The 19,635-nt window shown below is 38.6% G+C and overlaps 3 protein-coding genes and 1 long non-coding RNA gene across 5 annotated transcripts in view; 3 read left to right on the top strand and 1 right to left on the bottom strand.

The window, feature by feature from the left end:
• LOC127850589 (centrosomal protein of 162 kDa-like) overlaps window positions 1-2,695 on the top strand; it is a 62,909-nt gene extending 60,214 nt beyond the window's left edge. Inside the window, exons 34-35 of the mRNA XM_052383718.1 lie at window positions 1,490-1,639; window positions 2,050-2,695. Coding sequence (XP_052239678.1) covers window positions 1,490-1,639; window positions 2,050-2,325 — 426 coding nt within the window. The 3' untranslated portion in view covers window positions 2,326-2,695. The remainder of the gene's footprint in view (window positions 1-1,489; window positions 1,640-2,049) is intronic.
• Window positions 1-5,683, bottom strand: part of LOC127850591 (uncharacterized) — a 40,195-nt gene extending 34,512 nt beyond the window's left edge. Inside the window, exon 1 of the long non-coding RNA XR_008035369.1 lies at window positions 5,544-5,683. This is a non-coding gene — a long non-coding RNA (uncharacterized LOC127850591). The remainder of the gene's footprint in view (window positions 1-5,543) is intronic.
• Window positions 5,684-6,750: 1,067 nt separating this feature from the next.
• On the top strand, window positions 6,751-9,676 carry LOC127850590 (uncharacterized). The gene is made up of 5 exons (XM_052383719.1): window positions 6,751-6,909; window positions 7,149-7,331; window positions 7,981-8,081; window positions 8,341-8,484; window positions 9,168-9,676. Exons 1-5 carry the CDS (start codon window positions 6,843-6,845, stop codon window positions 9,594-9,596), a joined length of 924 nt encoding a protein of 307 aa, XP_052239679.1. The 5' UTR covers window positions 6,751-6,842; the 3' UTR covers window positions 9,597-9,676.
• Window positions 9,677-11,136: 1,460 nt separating this feature from the next.
• On the top strand, window positions 11,137-18,757 carry LOC127850752 (F-box only protein 25-like). 2 transcript variants are annotated; one of them, XM_052384039.1, is made up of 9 exons: window positions 11,137-11,274; window positions 11,596-11,727; window positions 13,871-14,036; window positions 14,588-14,681; window positions 15,160-15,338; window positions 16,249-16,348; window positions 17,012-17,171; window positions 17,717-17,792; window positions 18,169-18,757. In XM_052384039.1, exons 2-9 carry the CDS (start codon window positions 11,612-11,614, stop codon window positions 18,238-18,240), a joined length of 963 nt encoding a protein of 320 aa, XP_052239999.1. In that variant the 5' UTR covers window positions 11,137-11,274; window positions 11,596-11,611; the 3' UTR covers window positions 18,241-18,757. The 2 variants fall into 2 exon arrangements, with proteins under 2 accessions (XP_052239999.1, XP_052240000.1); XM_052384040.1 differs by having other exon boundaries at window positions 11,239-11,274; window positions 11,607-11,727.
• Window positions 18,758-19,635: the final 878 nt, after the last annotated feature.

Here is a 19,635-nt window from a genome sequence, read left to right as displayed (position 1 = left end):
TCACGGGGTAACTAAGTGCATTTCAAGGATTTAGCATGGTGTCCGCTCTCTAATTGAGTAGTTTTCATTCGATCTTCACCAAATTTGGTCAGAAGTTGTATCTAGACAATATCTAGGTCAAGTTCAAATATGGGTCATGCAGGGTCAAAAACTAGGTCACGGAGTCACCAAGTGCATTTCAAGGATTAAGGGTCAAAAACTAGGTCATGAGGCCACTTAGTGCATTTCAAGCATTTAGAATGGTGTTCGCTCTCTAATTGAAGTAGTTTTCATCCGTTCTTCACCAAATTTGGTCAGAAGTTGTGTCTAGATGATGTCCAAAACCTTCAAACGGGCGTATTTTGTGCCAGTTTTTTACTAATTATGCTTGTAAAATTTATTTATTAAAGAGTACCTTTTCATATAACATACATGTGCATCAAGACATCCCTGTGCATTGATAATAAATTGGCAATGTGATTATATTGTGTTGGCTCATGGCCAGAAAAGCCTTGTCAAAATATATTAACAAGACACATCGCACCTTAGTTGCACCACTTAAGTTTTACGTTACATTATTATTTTGTTGCACCACCTAAGTTTGATGTAACATTATTTTGTACATAATACTTTTGACATAATCGTGCGTACTACAATTGATTTTTTTGTTTGGCAGACCCATGAAAATCCAATAAGTTTCCAACAAATAATCGTTTCACAGTATTAATTGTCACAATGCATTACCTTTGCAATGTCCAAGCATCTGCCTGACAACTCAACCTTATACTCTTTCCCACTCAGAAACAAAGTGAAAATGGCTATGTGCAAACAGCATAAAACCAGAACAGCCTGCGAGTAATTCCCAGTCTGTTCTGGCCCTGTTTTCACAAAACGATTTTGCAAGCGAAAATCGATTTTAACTGACATCGATTTTCATTTTTTCGTATCAACTACAATGGAAATCCATTTTCAATGACGAGCAAAATCTATTTCCAATTGCAAAAAATGTTTTGTGAACACGGGGCCAGGTTTATATGCTGCTTGCTGCTCATCAGTATCTAAGGGTTGGAAATGAAGCCTTTAAAACTTCAATCTAATAAGAAAGGTCTTTAATAAAATTTAACTTTCTTAGGGACTACACATGCGTCAAAATACGTTTCTAAGTGGTAAAGGGTTGAATGTACAGCTAAAATCATTAACAGTACTACTTCCATACTAGTTTTCACCATTAAATGATGTTCATGTTTTTATATTTTAATTGGGTTATTCAGCACAAACATCTTTATCATTTCAAATTGTGAATCTAAGTCATTGTTTTAGTTTGTGATGGGTAATAGCACAATGGTAACTATAAGCACCCTTGACAAATAATAAGTTTTGGATAAACATTTGAAAATGACTCCTCATTCATAAACTTACAATAGTGACTTGATATCACTTTGTTGATATGGTTTCCACTGCATTTATTTCATCAATCTCTCCATTTCGTACGGTTTCCATGTTTACGTAGGTGATGATCAAGCACCTGCGTGAACAGCAAGCAAGACTGGAGGTGGAGGCAGAGGCAGCGGCCGTGCTGCGTGTGAAGCAGACGAGATTGGAGGAGACGCTCAAGTCACTGCACCGCGAACTCAAGGAGGCCAAGAAATCTCACACTCCGGTAGGATAGCAGTCAAAATTCAAAAACAACTTGAGGCCCCAATTGTTTAATCCCTTGCTGGAGATTCACAAATGTTCAAATACCCAATACCTAGCTGGACATTTGCTTAGGCCAGTTTAAACATGATTAGCTTACGTCTTCTTTTTACAACAACCTTGGGTGAAGGCGGCAAGCAGTCACACTGTCCATCATTATGTTTGTGCAAAAATATCCTATATCAGCAATAACTTTGCCATTTATTGATGGATTTTGAAATAACCTGGCACAAATGCGTTATTATGGCTATTTGTCAGCTTAAAGTAGAATCAAAATAAGCGCACAGACAGTTATGTCCTAGCCATCATTGATTGTCTAAGACTTAAGAATAATTATAAAAATGATTTCTCAACCAGCATTTTTCTATTCTCTAGGAGATGCGGCATTTCGAGTCCCTTCAAGAAAAGATAATCCAGATAGAAACCAAACACTCGCAACGAGAGAAAGAGTTACAGGATATTATTCGCAACTCCCGCCAGGCAGCGGCCATCGAAACTGAAAAAGAGGTAGAAAGGTGGCGACAATTGGTGGAATCCAAGAACAATGAAATTCAACAATTCCGCATTGAACTGGACTCAATACTTGAAGTACTTCGGGTCTTACAAAAACAGGGTGTAGTGTTGCCTGTGAACTCTGCTGTGATATCATAGTTTTCCAGACATGGATTTAGTTTGTAGATAGAAGAGATATATTTATTTGTGTATACAGATTAGTAATGTGATATTATTAATTATTGACGACAGGGACAGTGTGCCAAATTCATATATTGGATTGCTGCTGAATATATGGATGTTTCACAAATACTAGTTGTATTCAGATTATCTGAATGATTAACTGAAAAATTTACAACTTATAACATAATTCATCAGTTTATTACATTTCTATTGTATTGTTCACTGGTGTTTAGGTCATCTTAAAATTAGGACACTTACAATTACTATTTTACAAATATTCCTGGAAATTGTCTTTCAATGTTTGTTTTTTAGCATACCCTTTTTGTATATTAAATTCTAAAACTGACTTTAGTGAGTTGTTATGGTAAGTTACCTAGCAAAATAACACTGCCTTGGTCTTATTTAAGCTGAAAAATTGAGTTCAGTATTCCCAATCACCATGAGTGAAAATTTGTCAAATTTTATTAGCTCGGCGTTTTCAAAGAAAACTCGAGGTATTGTCATAGCCAGCTCGTCGTGTCGTGTCGTCCGCTGTCTGCCGTCTGCGTCATGCTTAAACCTTAACATTGGCTCTAAAATCAAAGTGCTTCCACCTACAACTTTGAAACTTCATATGTAGATGCACCTTGATGAGTTCTACACGCCACACCCATTTTGGGGTCACTAGGGCAAAGGTCAAGGTCACTGTGACCTCTAAAAAAAAAAAAAGAATTTCTGTCAAGCTTTCATTTATTCAAAACTGCACCCGTAGCCGAGCTTGGCACCCGTTATGCTGTGCTCTTGTTACATTTTGTGATCATTTTACTATGTATAATTCCTTACATAACAGTTTCCAAACCTGTATAATTTCTTTTACTAGGTCAACAATTATTATTTGCGGCATAATCACAGACTTTTGTTACTTCCACCATTTAAATGCAATACCTTATTTTGGAAAACTGAATCTGTGGGGTGGGACTCTTTCATTGTCGAGTCTTGTCTGCCATTTAATTTATTAAAATAGGTTGTACTAATACAACAGTTTGTTGACAAGTTTGATAAGACTTCAAGTTTAACCCATTTATGCCTAGTGGACTCTCCCGTCCTTTTAAATCGGATCAATTTATTTCCAAAATTAGGGATGTCTATTATATTTATTTCTATACACGTATTTGGAATATTTCTTACAGAAATTCCTTTAAGCAAACAGCGCAGACCCTGAGGAGACGCCGCATGATGCTGCGTCTTATCTGGGTCTTCGCTGTTTGCCAAGGCTTTTTTTCTAGACGCTAGGCATAAACGGGTTAAAGTGATTTGAGAGAAACCAAAGAGAATCAAACGAGTTAGACATTGATCTATGGAGCTTTCCCACATTTCTTGGTTTGCTGAGTACTATTGGTTGACAAATTGGATGAGACTAGTAGTGCGAAGGGTTGTGTTATCTCTAGCTTGAGTCGGGTTACTGGTAAACTTCTTGAGTGCAGTTTGTGTGCTGCACATAGGGATAATAATAGTTCACATGACACTGCATTTCTGTTTTCTTTCAAAGCCAACCTTTGATGAAGACGTGGGGAGGGGTCTGTTGTTTTGCACATGTAAGTTTTTGGGTTTGTTCATCTGTAGGACTTTCCTTAGTGAACTCTTTGTCCTACAATTATGCCTATTGCATTTGTGGTCAACAGATTGAAGTCACAAGAACTATGGAATTTAATAGTTGCAGTAGTCATTTTTTGTACATTTAATACCTACACAAAACAATAACTTAAGAAAGAAGACTTTCACTTGTGTTAAAGAGCTAACCCTTTTTACTCAGAATTCCATTATTATTATTTTGGTTAAGGCGGTAATAAAATGTGTTAACAATTTTAAACAGGCTGTTAACAAACCCTCCAGTTTATTGACCTACATAGCCGTTTAATGAAATTACTTCCGTAGGCAATATATCCTCATTGACAGGTGGCTAACAAGCACCTGCAGCTTGTAGTGATTGAGTGCTTTACTAAATATGGGATCACATATTAGGTTACTGGTATATTCTAAGAAGACAATGTTGATAAGAAATATCTTTAAAAATGACATTTGGCGTCTATCCTGACTATGAAATTAAGTGCGAAAATGTATTTTTCTAGAAAATTAAATTGAGAACAAAGGTTTAATTGTTGTTGTTTTTTTACTTCTAAGTCGTATATCCACCACACGAAATGTGTGTTATTAAGTGCACGTACATGTATATTCAAATCACACAAAAGTGTTGGTAGATAAAAATCATACTACTGGAGATCACTTTTTTTTCTCAAATGGGCCTTTTATGAGTGTACATGTATTTCTTTACCATTGAAATATATGGTATGCAAATATTTGATTAACAAGTAGTTTTCTTGACACATTCCAATCACACTTTCAGAGCCACATCATGTGGAAATGAGTCTTAAGCCGTTTCGGCTAGAGTAGCTCAAGCCCTGCCTGCGCTATTGTGCCTGCCCAATACAATCATGCAAGGCTTCATGACCTCATAAGGCATATCCCAAACCAGACTGAGAGGTGCGCAGGCTGGGCTATAGCAACGCTGGCCGCATATGGCATAAGATCCATTTTCGCATGATCCGGGTCTTTAAAAATATAATTGCGCCCTGTTTATGGAACATTTAAGCACAATATTTTTCGATACAAAATTGAAGTCAAACCATGTAATTAATAGCAAACTAGCAGATTTCGACAGCCTATTCAGGTCATCAGGAACGAATTTCAGACGGGCTGACCGAGCACGGCAAACGTTTGTGGTTAGATAATGAAACGATTTCCCTGTTATCATAACACTATTCTGTTTCGGTGGTGATTGCTTTCTCATCGTGAAAGCAATACTGTGTTACGATCGATAGTCCATTATGTCTTCCCTTGACGATTTAGTGACCGAGTACTGGCCCACTCTGGTTTAGCGGATAATTTATTGCATAAACCTACCTTGCGGAGGATTCCAGAGTCCGGAATTCGTTACACTGAAAAGTGTTATGTCCTATACGCTGTACACCGACGCAGTCATGTAGCCAACATTATGGGGGATTTCTCTTGAATCAGCCAATGAAATATTCGAATGTATTCATTCGAGTCTGCTGGCGTTATGTAAAGGTCATTTAAGGTGCAAAGCTGCGTTAAATTAACCATTTAACCGGAACAAAATGTATGTTAGGATTTAATAGGTATTTTAAAGCACTTACATTCGAGGAGATTTATGCATAAACAACTCCAACTTCGCGTATCCAATATTATAGTAGGTTCGTTAGTATATGTAAATAGACGTTTCGTGGATTGTTTTTGTCACGCGCCCTTAAAAGATTGCTGAGATAAAGGGAGTTATAGTACAGTGCGATTGTATAAAAAGACGCTGCGGGGAATAACGAGTCACGCGCAGTGGAATCGGGACATGGCGCTGCTAACGCATACGTGTCTGGTATTGTTGATATGGTTTCTGTCAACGCAACAAATTAAAGGAAGGCACGGGGCGTATCTAGTGTCCGTGATGGAAGGTGAACCATTCTTACAAATGCATAATACATGTACTCGCTTTTTTATTTGTCCTTAGGGGCGTGATTCAAACACATTTTGAAGAGGATTCACGAGATATTAAACCTCTGAGTCTTGTGGTACCAGATGAAAACATGTTTTAGGTATTTAAGTCCATATGAAACGTGTGACCCACAGGCGTATATTAAGTAGTTTGCAATGTGTCATATCTGTCTGGTTAGCAGCAGTGCTTTCTGCACGAGCTCCTATTCAATGGGACCCGGGGTCGATACCAGTTGCCGGCGCATGTGAGTTTGGTTAGTGGTCATCAGAACAGACAAGAGAGATCCCCCCTCCCCATCCCAGCAGAAGAACACATCAAAATCGAATACCTTTCAGTAAAAAAAAAGCGCATTATGTACGAGTCAGACTTTTTTCAGCCTCAGACGCGGAAACACGACATGGACGTCGAAATACGCGCACACATGTTCAACCAGAACATACTTCGACATTATCCTTTACGTACTATTGGCTTAAAATAATTGAACTGGGCTAGGATCTATTTCTTGGGGGATGTGAGAGTATATTAAAACAAAGGTTCTTTAATAGTGACTACCATAGTTTGGTACGTAATGCGCGTTATGAGTTTTTTACACGACTAGAGCTCATACAACATGGGGTTACTTAATAGTCTCGAGCATAGTCGCCCCCCCCGAAAAAAAAGACATCATGTACTGGTTCAGTTCCAGGAAACGGACTCGAGAGCGTTTAAAAAAAGCCTTAGGCTTTCGATGCAATCGAGCTAAAATAAATAGGTTTAAATTAAACTTAATGTTAATTTATACATATCTGCTTTTAGGCCACTTTTTGATATCACTTCCCATGTATAGGTCACTTGTATAATTGATCGGACGTCCACGCGGACTCATTAAAACAAGTACGGGCCTCTGAGATAAGGACATATACTAAGACGCTTTGGGCACATACTGGTCACACGCCTTGGAGACCCGACCATGGCGCTGCTTACACATACGTGGCTGGTGTTGTGGATTGCAACTCTATCAACGCAACAGATCAGTGGTATGTGCAATGTTCATATGTTATGTCTCTCGTTTTTTGATGATTTTTCTACACATATACGCCATCCAGTATTTGTAAATTTGTATAGATCGCACGGATTTGTTATTTAAGTGGTGTTCAATAACTGGTACATGTATATTTCTGGGGGACGGAGATTAATTTTACCATTTTAAGACCCGAAGAGCATTGTAAAGACGCAAAAGATTTGTAAAGGCTAATTTCGCTGCATTTACATGTAGGCGCCACGCTCTGGAGCTGGAACCATGAAAGCCAGAACAAAGACATAAATGTAGTCCTTAGGGACGGGTTTCACATGACCGATACCCAAGGAAAATTCGGGATCGGAGCAGACGACTCTCTCACCCTCGCTGAAGACCCCCAAAATCCGGGCCAGTGGGTGCTAAGGGTGTTCTATGCTCATGGTGAGAACTAGTTATTTAAACCTCCTTCAATCCTATATTTGAGTAATAGTATTATATTATTGATTTTTAATAAAGTAAATTTAAAGTTTTTGCAAATGGTTTTGTTAAAGGAATATGGGTTGTTATGTTTAGGACTCTGAAATGGATTGGAGTCACGCTCTATGAAAAGGGGTTTAATGCATGTGCGTAAGTGTCGTCCCAGATTAACATGTGCAGTCCGCACAGGCTAATTAGGGACGACACTTTCCGCCTAAACTGGATTTTTTGCTAAGAAGAACGAAAAATACAATAAAAGCGGAAAGTGTCGTGCCTGATTAGCCTGTGCGGACTGCACAGCTTAATCTGGGACGACACTTTAAGCACATGCATTTAACACTTTTTTCACAGAGCACGGCCCAATGTTATACTTAGCAAACGTTTATTCTGGTTAACAGCTCAACCACTATCAACTATCATTGAGCCTTTGCAATAACTAAGTCATTCTTTGACCACTACACTATTCAGAACCAAGAGAAATGTGTTTAATGTGTTTATTCGAGATGACTCACACGATGTCCACTAAAGAAATTCACATATCTAATTGCGCGATAAAATACTACTCCAACACTATGATCATGTATCTTTCTAAAGCGTAGTTACATTAAACCAGGCAGCTATAGCCAATCCGGGAAGCACAGAGGAGCGCAGTTCTATGGTACACCAAGCGCAGTGACATCTCATTCCTACACGACCTTGACCTTGGAGTATGAGGTGAGTGAAGGTCACATCTTATTCCCTGCATGGCGCATACCTTCAATTGGAGGTCCGTAAATGTCCTTACAGAATCCGACTCGATGATGCCCATTGGAAAATCAGATGAGCGGATGTTATACAGTTTCACTTAAACGCGACTTGACCGTAGAGTATGAAGTTAGTGAATGCTTCTTCTAAATTCTACATGTGTATATGCGTGTGTATATGCTATTAGTTTACATACGAACTGAGGTATATAATAAGATATCTTTTGCAGGTGTATTTTCCGTCATCGTTCGGCTGGAACAAAGGCGGAAAACTGCCCGGCCTTTGGGGAGGCACTCGTGACTGCTCCGGGGGTAGAATTCAAGACACGTGTTTCTCGACGCGACTCATGTGGCGCGCCTTGGGGGACGGGGAGGTCTGTGTTAACTAATAGCTGGTTGTTCGTTCATAGATATGTGTGAGAAGGCGTTATAAAATGTCTTGAGTTATGGACTGCATTGAAGTACATGTAGTAACAAACAACTACATAGAGAAGCTTTACTGCACTTCCATATTTGAGTACCAAAGCAAAGATAACAATTCCAATGTCGACCTTTTTGTCTCGTTATAACTTTGATACCGGCACTCTTATGTAATGTAGAAATATCGGAATTATGACTCAGTAACATATGAGCAAATCTGCACGGTATATTATGATTTTCCAACAGAGTACGTGTTTGCGTACATGACGGATAGTTCTGCTGCACACTGCAATATAATAAAACGTTTCTTTCGTTTATTTTCTTGTACAACTTCATCTGAATTGTTATGACAGTTTTTTTTATTCATAAACGCTTTATCTGTTTTGGAAAACAAGGTAAGATTTATATGATCGCTTGAATAACTTTAACGTATCACACTAATTATGTGGTATTTATGATACATGTACGTTTTTTTCCCATCTGATAAGTCGATGTGGCTCTGCGATTTTACTAGAACATGTAACATATGTACATGTATATGGAATTTAGCTCCTATTGCTTTAACGTCGACTTCTTAATTTATTGCTGTGACTTTCAAACCAAAATTGTAGTAACTTTCTGCCTTTCGATTTCCCAGGTATACGCCTACGTGTCGCACACTCAGAATCCCAGCTTTGACACGTGGTGCGCTAAATACGACCACACGAGCACACCCGCTTACATGCACGTGCACTGCACGGCTGACTCGGGCATAGAAATGGGAAAGGGCGCCTTTCGATTCCAACACAACCGCTGGCACCACATTCGACAGGAAGTGCATCTGAATGCCCAGCCGGGACAGAAGGGTTACATTCGACTCTGGGTCGATGGCCACGCGGAAATTCACGTGACCGACGTGATCATGCGCGCTAACACACATTTTGATATTGACGGACTGTTTTTCTCCACGTTTTTCGGCGGACATGACAGCAGTTGGGCGAGTCCAAGCGACACATACACGTACTACCGGAACTTCAAAATCACAACGGATACTCTCAACCCGTCGCAAAATGAACTAGTCGGATAGGGCTTTCCGAACACGGAGCAGCTGTATACAATAAATTACATGCATGGTATCTAAAAAATTAAACCAAATCGCATTACGAATTGTCTCGAGTTAGTTTTGTTTCCCATTGTATCAACCTCCGCGCAGAGATTTGATTGAATCCGAGAATAGATTGAGACAAAACCGTATTAAACCGGTGGGTACACTGTACTTTTGGTTAGCGATATGATAAGCATTGTGGCATTTATTTTATAAACATTTCAGCGACTATCGACTCAAGTTCCAAATATTCAGAATTCTGGTGGTTATAAATTAGACCATGCGGGCGGCAACAAGAGTTGTTGAATTTCCACGTATCAGAACGTCAAATGACTGTTCACTGACAGATAGGCCCTAACCACGATAGCGCGAAAATTATTCCAAGTCTAACATATAACTCCTATCGAGCATAAATGGGCAAATATAAGGCCGTCAGAACTTTATAAATTGCGCTTACAATTGTCACATCGCTCGATCATGTTTTAAAAGGGTAAAATATTATTATCACTTGTCACAAGCTTGTCACCTTCCAATGACAAATGGTTTCAATTTACACCGAATTACGGGAGCCAAAATTTAGTGAAAACGATTATCTATAAACATTTTTGCTTGTTATAGTTTTCTTTCATAAAAAACACAGTCGACCCATGGAAAGCATGATTTCGATCACTGACTGGGGTGTCAATCATGTAAAGTTTTCATTTTTTGCTAATTAGTTTTTTACAAAATAAACAAAAATAACAAGAAATGTAATGTGTGTCGACTGCATGGAACAGAAAATGACAATTTACCGTAAACGGGGCGGCATGACAACGTACGAGTACGGAGAAATATTAATGTATTCAGTGACACGATTCTGTATCACGATAATGATGATGATGATGATGATGATGATGATGATGGTGATGATGATGATGAGGAGGAGGAGGAGGATGGTGATGATTTCGATGATGATGATGTTGTTGTTGTTGATGATGATGATGATGATGATGAGGAGGAGGAGGAGGATGATGATGATGAGGATGATGAGGATGATGATGATGAGGATGATAATGATTCATTCACAACTGAACACAAAGGGGTTATACCTGTGCGACTTAACTATACATTCCCCGCTCCAAAATCGAAAGCCTTGAAGCGATCCTGCAATCGAAGCTTGAAGATATGCGACAGACAAATATATACAATTTAACCATAGTATTATAACACGTTTTGTTTAGAAATGTTTGATTTAAAAAGTATAAAACTCTCCGAGAAATATCCAACCATGAAAGTTACTTAATTGAGTTTAATTAAGTAATTAGCCTCCCTATGTTAATGGTATGTTCAAATACCAGTTAACTTCATCAAATGAAAAGTAAGAGTTAAGAAATATATGATTGCAAAAATGAGGTTGTCTTTCCCATGTACTATTTTGATATTGACAGAGAAACGACAAATTCTGACGGTTGGCAAAAGCAGGTGATAGCCTTATATGGTAAAAGCGACCGGTGTATACCTTAAAAGGTATGCAGCGCATATAAAATTCAATGATCGATAAGTTGTATAGAACAACGTTCTATATATATCCATGACCAGTTGGTTCCCGGTTTTTATGCTGTACTTCATTATACTGCATTACCGGGGTAGACACTTGTGGATTGATAGCAGTAGGAGAAAGGTATGTTTATGTATTGTTATTTTGTATTTATTTATTGCGTAGCCATCGCCTATAAAAACAACAGCTGTTTTTGCTGCTTCTACTACTAATCTATGTGCACTTCTACTACTATTAATTTACAACTACTACTACCACTACTACTGCTATAACCACCAGCACCGCAAACGCCACCGCCGCCGCCACCATCTCCACCATCACCACCACCATAATTATATATTAATAATGATTACAATAATAATAATAATAATAATATACCACATATATAATGGCGCCATTGCATGCTGGGCTCCAACTGTTTCTAATCTCCGATATACCTCTCAGATTCGTTACAGCAAACATGGAACGTGTAAATATCTCCAGAGGCTACGTCGACTGGGTAAAGACTTCGAGAGGTTGGGCGTTACAAAACGTTGACTTCTGCGCCGAAGACGTCCCTAATCAACTTCTCATCAAGTATGTTAAGCGTTTTTAATTTTATATATTTATTCTATAGCTGTAGCCGACTGAAGACGACAAACACTTATTATGAGAAACAAGAAATATCTTTAAAAAAGATATACGGCGTTGATTGTGGTCGATGTTTATGAACGATCAAAAGTTATCTCTATGAGATAAAAAGTAGCGGATGCCTTTTTTCTGCGCTACATCACAAGCAAATCAATTACGGGGTGTTGCGCCAGATTTCGTGGCTTATTTTGCTTTATGTGATATTATTACTCAGATATCTATATTTACAGAATAGGAAAACACAAGAAACATGAAAATAAACGAGTGCATATAGGTCAGCCGGCAATTCTCGAATCTTAATTAATTGCATAATTATAGTATAGTGAATTATTGTGCTCATGCTTTATAAACTGGTCTAAATCGATAAATAATTCTAATTAATTTAATCAAAATTGGTCCTTATCATGCAAATGAAAACATATTAAAAATCGATGATTGACATACCACAATAATATCGCCGAATATCTTTATTTAGTATCTTTCTGATCAAAACAGACTTCAAGTGCACAAAGTTTACGAGACGGCGTTTATAAAAAGATTTCTGCAACTGACCGCAAACTGACCTTGATACCTTGCGGATTGGAATGCAAGGCATTAAAGTTAGGTAACAATTCTGCTGTTGAAACGACGGCTTGTTTACGCCAACTGTACACGACCAAGGCAACAGCTGTGCCTAAAATATTGATATATCGACAAAGCGACTAAACGAACTATTTACTCCATCAGACAAAAATAGCATAGATTCCATTTTTTCCTTCAATGTATCGCAACCCCTTCTGCGAACTCCGGTGATGAACTGTATATAAACTCTGACTTTCACACCTTGGCCGCGAATTGACCCGAAACCTCGCGGGTTGAAATGCAATGCAAGTAAGTACTAAATATGAGAATATAAGCCTTTAGTATAAACGCTTTTGCGCTGGTAATTCTCTGAAAATAAAAGGTGAACGCACAAACTGTATTTATGTCGAAAATTGATTGTAAAACTGTTCTATCTATTGAGCCTTTTCATTAGAGATAAAATTGTTTCATGCAGTAAAACAGTGTTACAAAGACGCGGATATGTTTCCAATGTTCTGGTGTTATACTCAAATCAGCCAATGGAATAAATGAAGTGTATTCATTCGTACCTAGCCGCGGGAAATTTTATTTTAATATTATTGGACACTTACAAAGGTCAAGTCAGGGTGAAAAGCTGGCTTAATACAGCTTACGCCGAAAAATATGTCAAATGAGATTTCCCCCCAAATAAAACTGACTCGTTTTCGTGTCATCCCATATAAGTTATATTTGATATGTGAAATTTATCGCGTTTCGTCTATATTATTATAAGCGTCTTTATGGCCGTAAACTCTGGAGTAAATGTGCCTTTTAAGATAAATTGTTAAGTCGTTTAGATAGTCGGTTCGTCAAATAATTTCGTTTCGTCACAAGGTTTTATCTTCTAATTTGAATCCTGTTAGATATGCCTTCTTAAATGGGCCTGAGGTAGCGACTTACTTATATGCGTCGTCGCTGTCGTTCTCAAACCTCGTAGCTCCAAAATTTTCAAAATATTTTTTTTGTCTTTTCCGAATATATTAAGTCTGGCGCGTGTTTTGTGCAATATCTCGTAGCTCTACGCCAATCAGAGCCCTTGAAAAAGCCACGTGACGAAATGTTGTAGAATGATTGTTGGCTTTTTTCCTGGCGAAAAGTCGTAGCGACGCCATTTCACCTATAGGTACGTCGTTTCGTTTGGACAAATTTGACAAAAACGTTTTTATAAAAAAAACATATTTGAAACTACGAGGTTTCCTATCAGGACGAATTGTCGTACCTCATAAAAATGACAAAACTGTGGTGACAAAATATCGTAGCTACCATGTCTGACTGTCAGTATGACTTACGCGTCTACGGCTTATACCGTATTTTGCAGCTTCATTTGTTTGGTATTTTTACAGAATTTCAATTTCTAAAACATCGTTATAAAAAAATGAGACGGGTTTTTCTCTCTCCTGAAAAGTTGGCATTTTGTAGCTACGAGGTTTGAGAACGACAGCGACGATGCGTTAGGTTGTAAAGCAATTATTGTAGGTCTGGTTTCCAGAATCGGAGTTCCAGATGGGAACCGCGAAGTGAGTCACGGGCGCTGCGTCAAGGTGCAGGGGACCAGGGGTCAGCGGCGGATGTCAGTGTATCTGTCCGAGTTCATTGATGTCATGGACCTCGCGGACGCTACACGCGATATCCGGAGACAAGCGTATCTTGTTGACGTAAGAAATACGACACCGTGCAGCGTTTGTGCTCCATCGGGGAAATATTGCTATTATTAAAAAATAACTTCCATTTTGTTTGAATAACAATTATATTTGATAGGGCTTCACATGTGGTATTTGTTACACAAGCAACAAATAGCTTATTTTCCCTTGATTGAGAAAAAACAAACAAAAAACAACAACAAACACACCAACATCAACATATTATTGGAACATGTCTAAGGATGTTATATGTCGCATATAGTTTGTTTAAATCTATTCATTTTAGCTCGATTGCATCGAAAGCCTTAGGCTCTCGAGTCCGTTTCCCCATGCCTAGAACCAGTACTTGGTGTCTATGGGGGAGATATTAAGAACGCTCCCTCGGTGGGGATGGAACCCGTGACCTCCTGGTCGCCAGGCGGACATCAAATCCATTACACCACTGCGACCTACATATAGTAAGACATTCCACGTAGAAAGATCCCATAACGACAGACATATCAGAAATCGTCAATGGTCCCTTTTTAGTACATTTATTTTGGACGAACGCGAACGTCTTATTGCAGATACTGCGGCTGATGTTGACTCGGTTCCTGCACAAGCTGTCTGGCTCATCTCACCGACAACTGTTTAAGATTCTTGATCAGTTAGTTCACACAGGTAAGGATAATTTGTTGATATCTGGGGCTGCAAAGCTTAACAATTAAGCCGCGTTCGGAGGAAACTGGGCTTAATGCATGTGCCGTAAAGTGTCGTTCCAGATTAGCTTGTGTTGTCCATACAGGCTTTTAGGGACGCTACTTTCCGCCTTAACAGGATTCTCGCTACGAAGGGACTCCCTTTAAACAAAAAAATGCGGACTTTACATGCTAATCTCGGACGAAACTTGACGCATATGCATTAAACCCCGTTTCTCAGAACGAGGCTAAGATACGATTTCGAATGAACATTCTAGCCAGTCCTCCCTCAGTCAAAATAGTTTATATGGCAGCGTGAAGGAAAAACAAGTAAACTTGATTGATTTATTTATTTATAGGTGAATACGACGTGTAACACATGCAAACGTTTTCCTAACGCTAATGCACAAACTTAATCAATACTAAAGGTGCACTAATAACATTAATTTTCTTTTTTCAAGTGTTAAAAACGGAAGTTGGCGTGAGGCGTTTGCAAAGATTACTGCACGAGACACACAAACATCTCGTGGAAGACACGAGTCGGATTGACACGAGGATCGGTTGTCGAAGCCTGTGGAACAGACACACACAGAACGTGTCCAACCTGCTTACACAGATGGGAGGATTCGTATACACAGAGGTAATTGGCTGCACTGATTGGGATACATATATTGTTTGTTTCAACTAACATCGGCAAACAGATATGGTGGGTAGGTAGAAAAAACTTATTTATTTTGTTAACTTTTATTTTGGGCTGTAATGAAGCTGTGAACTCGACATGGAATACCGAAAAGTGGAGTGTTGTTCTGACAAATTATGGTCAGTGAAATCAAACAACTTGTTTCTGCGGAATTCCAGAATAAGGTATACATTTTGTTTCTGCTAACATCTCCAGATAGATAGGGTAGGTTCGTCGGACTAACTTTGATTTGTTCGATAATATTGATATTATTTTCTACTGCTTTTTACAAGTTATTTTTTACTTTATTGAATGACAGAATTTCTCCAACTCTCTCTGTATAATCTATTTTTTTAATGATAAAGTTAATTTAAAAAATGATTGAATGTTGCGAGAATGATTGATAACTCCACCTGAATGGTAACCAAATATAAGGGTCTGTGGAATTAATAGAAAAAATTATTTTAAGCTTAAAGTAAAATGTGAGTGTATTACGTTGTCTCTCGTTGTAATAACGGGATACTAAGATTTAATTAAAGCCCATCTTTACTCCCGATTTCTATGAACTATTCCTCTCTTGTCAGTCTTTTTGTCGGATTTTTGAGTCGGGCATAGCTCAAACATAATGAGTTCTTAACTGAAGACGCAACCTCATCTTCATTGTTTTGCATGTTTCGAGATACATGCGCATTCACGATACTTCTAAACAAAAAATATTTACTTGAATACCTCACTATATCTCCCCGTATGTCTGGGTTGCGGATATGTAGGACTCATTGTTCCGTAAGTCTGTCTGTGCGTCTGTCCGTCTGTCTGTGCGTCTGTCTGTACCGATTAAAAAATATTTGTTTCCATATATAATATTTTTCAGCGTGAAGAAGACGGTAAACCGCAGCTGATGGATCTACCGAAGGAGTGTCTCTTTGAAATCATGTACAAATTGACGGATCACAGGGATTTGATTAACCTTGGTGGGTTACCTACCATTGCACATTTTACATCTGAGTCTCGCTCTGGGAAAACCGGACTTAATGCATGTGCGTAAAATGTAGTCCCAGATTAGACTGTGCAATTCGCAAAGGCTTATCAGGGACGACATTTTCGTTTTTAACAATATATTTTTATTTCAAATGAAGTATTTATTTAGGAAAAAAACAATACTTTAAGCCCGTTATGTACATGCATTTAACCCCATTTGCGATTACCGGTAATGTGTTGCTATGTGGAATAATTCTTCTTTATTATATAAGCCCTGGACTGCATTCATTATTATAACCAAATGGAGTCATACAGCATGCATAAAACCGTGAGGTGTTTAAATTAACTGATATGTGCAAATATGAATAAGCTTGTTACAGAGATACATTTTTCGGAAATTGTACTAGGTGTGAACAGAATATTTCTTTGAGTTAAGCATAGCATTTGAGAGATAGTCGGTTTACCACGGTTGACAGAAAACCTGTAACACGATACTGATATTTGACACATTTATGTTTTTTACATTAAACCTGTTTATGTGTTATTTATATATGTCAATTGATGTTTTTGTCTCACTTTTAATGAATTTTGAATGATTCACACGCATATCGTACATATACACATGTGCAACTGACCATGGGTCATCTCTGCGCTAGGTTTGGCCTGTTGGGACCTGTACCACGTGACCCGTGAAGAGTCAATCTGGCAAAAGTTGCTGGGGTTCCATTTCTCGCCCAAGCAGGTGGCGACCTTCACGGAGTGCATTGAGGACTCCGACGGCGACACGCTACTGCAGCTGTACCGACATTGCTACAGGTATGATCACACAATGAAATTATCGCGCCGCGCTCTGGGTCCGCACTTGCTTATGGGCGACTATTTGCTTTTTTTTTTGTTTAAAGGAAGTCTCATTTTTGTTTAGGTTAATCTGGGACGAAACTATGCGCACATGCATTAAGTTCCGTTTTTAAAGACCGAGGCGCATATGTTGTTCCGGTGCTACAGTTTCGTAAAGCGGTGAAAGCACTAGGTTTGGGGTTCTATAACCACCCTCACCACCCCAAAAATAGTATTGTTACGATAATATACATTTCGCTTGCGACACTGCCAGAAATCCTAAACACTCATACCTAAACACACACTCATACACGACCGCGAGACAAACAAAAAGAACGCTCGAAAAGTGAGGTACATGTACATATCAGGACTACAGGAACGCCCGTAGTCCTGATATGAACATTTGTGTTAACAACGAAAGAAATCAGTGACATGTAGCAAATTAAATCGATGATGCTGTGGGATTGATCATAACGACACGTTGAGCTCGCATCTTGTGATGAGCTTTTGTGTTTCGTTCACAGGAAGTTCGGATTCCGGAAACTGTACACGGCGGATCAGCTCGTAATATGCTCGGCTTGTAAAACTCTTCACTGGCTGGTAAGACAAATACAAAGTGTTTGTATGAAAGAGGGATATGAGTAGAACTCTGTTTCTGAATACCGAAACGCAGGTGTTTTCTATGCGTGGTATGTGTGTGCTGAAGTTTTCTTCAAGAAAATGTATTCGTTTTTTAAGTATATAGATCTACATGATTAACCGAATATATGATATAGTAGGCAAACTTTACAAATTAGAAATCGATCACTATTCTGACGAAAAAAAGCTCGATATAATTACATGTATATATTTTAAATGGAGGGTTTTAACAAATGGCCCTTGTTTACAAATCGCGCGGTTACGTCTGGCATTTGCAGCATCGTGCCTCGTTTGATATCAAATCAAGTGCTAAAGGATGCATTGAACTCTGTTTCAGAAACTCGGCCACTACTGTTGGTCGGACGACAAAGACAGGGTGAATGCCGTCATGGAGCCCATATCACCCTGAGGAATTATGTCAGATCCTCGGATGACGTAATATACTTAAGATTATGACCTCACACCCGAGATATCAACGTCGTTACTACATATTTTTGGCGTTGACGTCATAATTAAATGTGTTAAATAAAGTGTTCGCGCCGGTTATGGGGCCTTTCGTTGTATTTAATTTCATGCTGTCTCATTTTCGGAGTTCTTTGTGTTCTTAGACATTTGACAATGTCTTAATAGTTATGTGTCGTCCTCATGCGAACATGTTTAGACAAAACACTTAAAAAATAATTTGAACGATACTGCGTGCGTCCCATAATAGCTTTGTTTGGGACTTAGGGCAATACTAGTGTGTGTTTGATTGTACATTTAATTCTAAGTGAATGGTGTTATTGACATAAAAAAGCTGCGATGTGATTTTTAACTTTTGTCCAGAAAATGATGTCAATGAGCATTTAAAATGTCTAATATCATTTCAGAACCAATCATTATCTTTGTTGTAATATTGTTGTAAGATAGAAACTGATTAAACGTGTTGTTTTCTTTTTCTGTATTTTTAGCTCACCTGATTACTCAGGTGAGCTTTTGGGATCGGTCTTTGTCCGTCGTCCGTCCGTCCATCATGGTTGTAAACACTCTAGAGGCCACATTTCTTGTGCGACCTTCATGAAACTTGGTAAGAAGATTTGTCCCAATGATACCTCGATCAAGTTCGAAACTGGGTCATGCTGGGTCAAAAACTAGGTCACTAGGTCAAAAAAAAGAAAAACTTGTAAACACTGTAGAAGTCTCATTTCATGCCCAATCTTCATGTAACTTTGTCAGTGTCAAAATGTTTGTCTTAATGATATGTTGGTTGAGTTTAAAAGTGGTTCCGGTCCGTTGAAAAACATGGCCGCCAGTGTGCGGGGCAGTTTTCCTTATTTGGCTATAGAGAAACCTTGTAAACACTCTAAAAGTCACAATTTTTGCCCAATCTTCGTGAAACTTGGTCAAAACATTGGTTTTATTGATATCTCGGACGAGTTTGAAAATGGTCCAGATTAGTGAAAAAAAAATATGGCCACCAAGGGGCGGGGCAGTTTTCGCTATATGTGTATAGTGAAACATGTGAACAATCTAGAAGTCACATTTTTGGTCCAATCCTCATGAAATTTGGTCAGAACATTTGTTTTCTAGATACGTGAGTTAAGTTTGAAAATGGTTCCGGTCCGTTGAAAAACATGGCTGCCAGGGGGCAGGGCAGTTTTCCTTATATTTATTTAGTAAAAAAAAGGCTTGTGAACAGTCGAGAAGTCACATTTGTTTGCCCAATCATCATGAAACTTGGTCAAAACATTGGTTTTATTGATATCTCGGACGAGTTCGAAAATGGTCCAGATCGGTGAAAAAACATGGCCGCCAGTGGGCGGGG

This window comes from Dreissena polymorpha, chromosome 11 (assembly GCF_020536995.1).
Source record: "Dreissena polymorpha isolate Duluth1 chromosome 11, UMN_Dpol_1.0, whole genome shotgun sequence".
In the NCBI taxonomy this organism is placed as follows: Eukaryota; Metazoa; Mollusca; class Bivalvia; order Myida; family Dreissenidae; genus Dreissena; species Dreissena polymorpha.
This window is presented reverse-complemented; position numbering and strand designations above follow the sequence as displayed.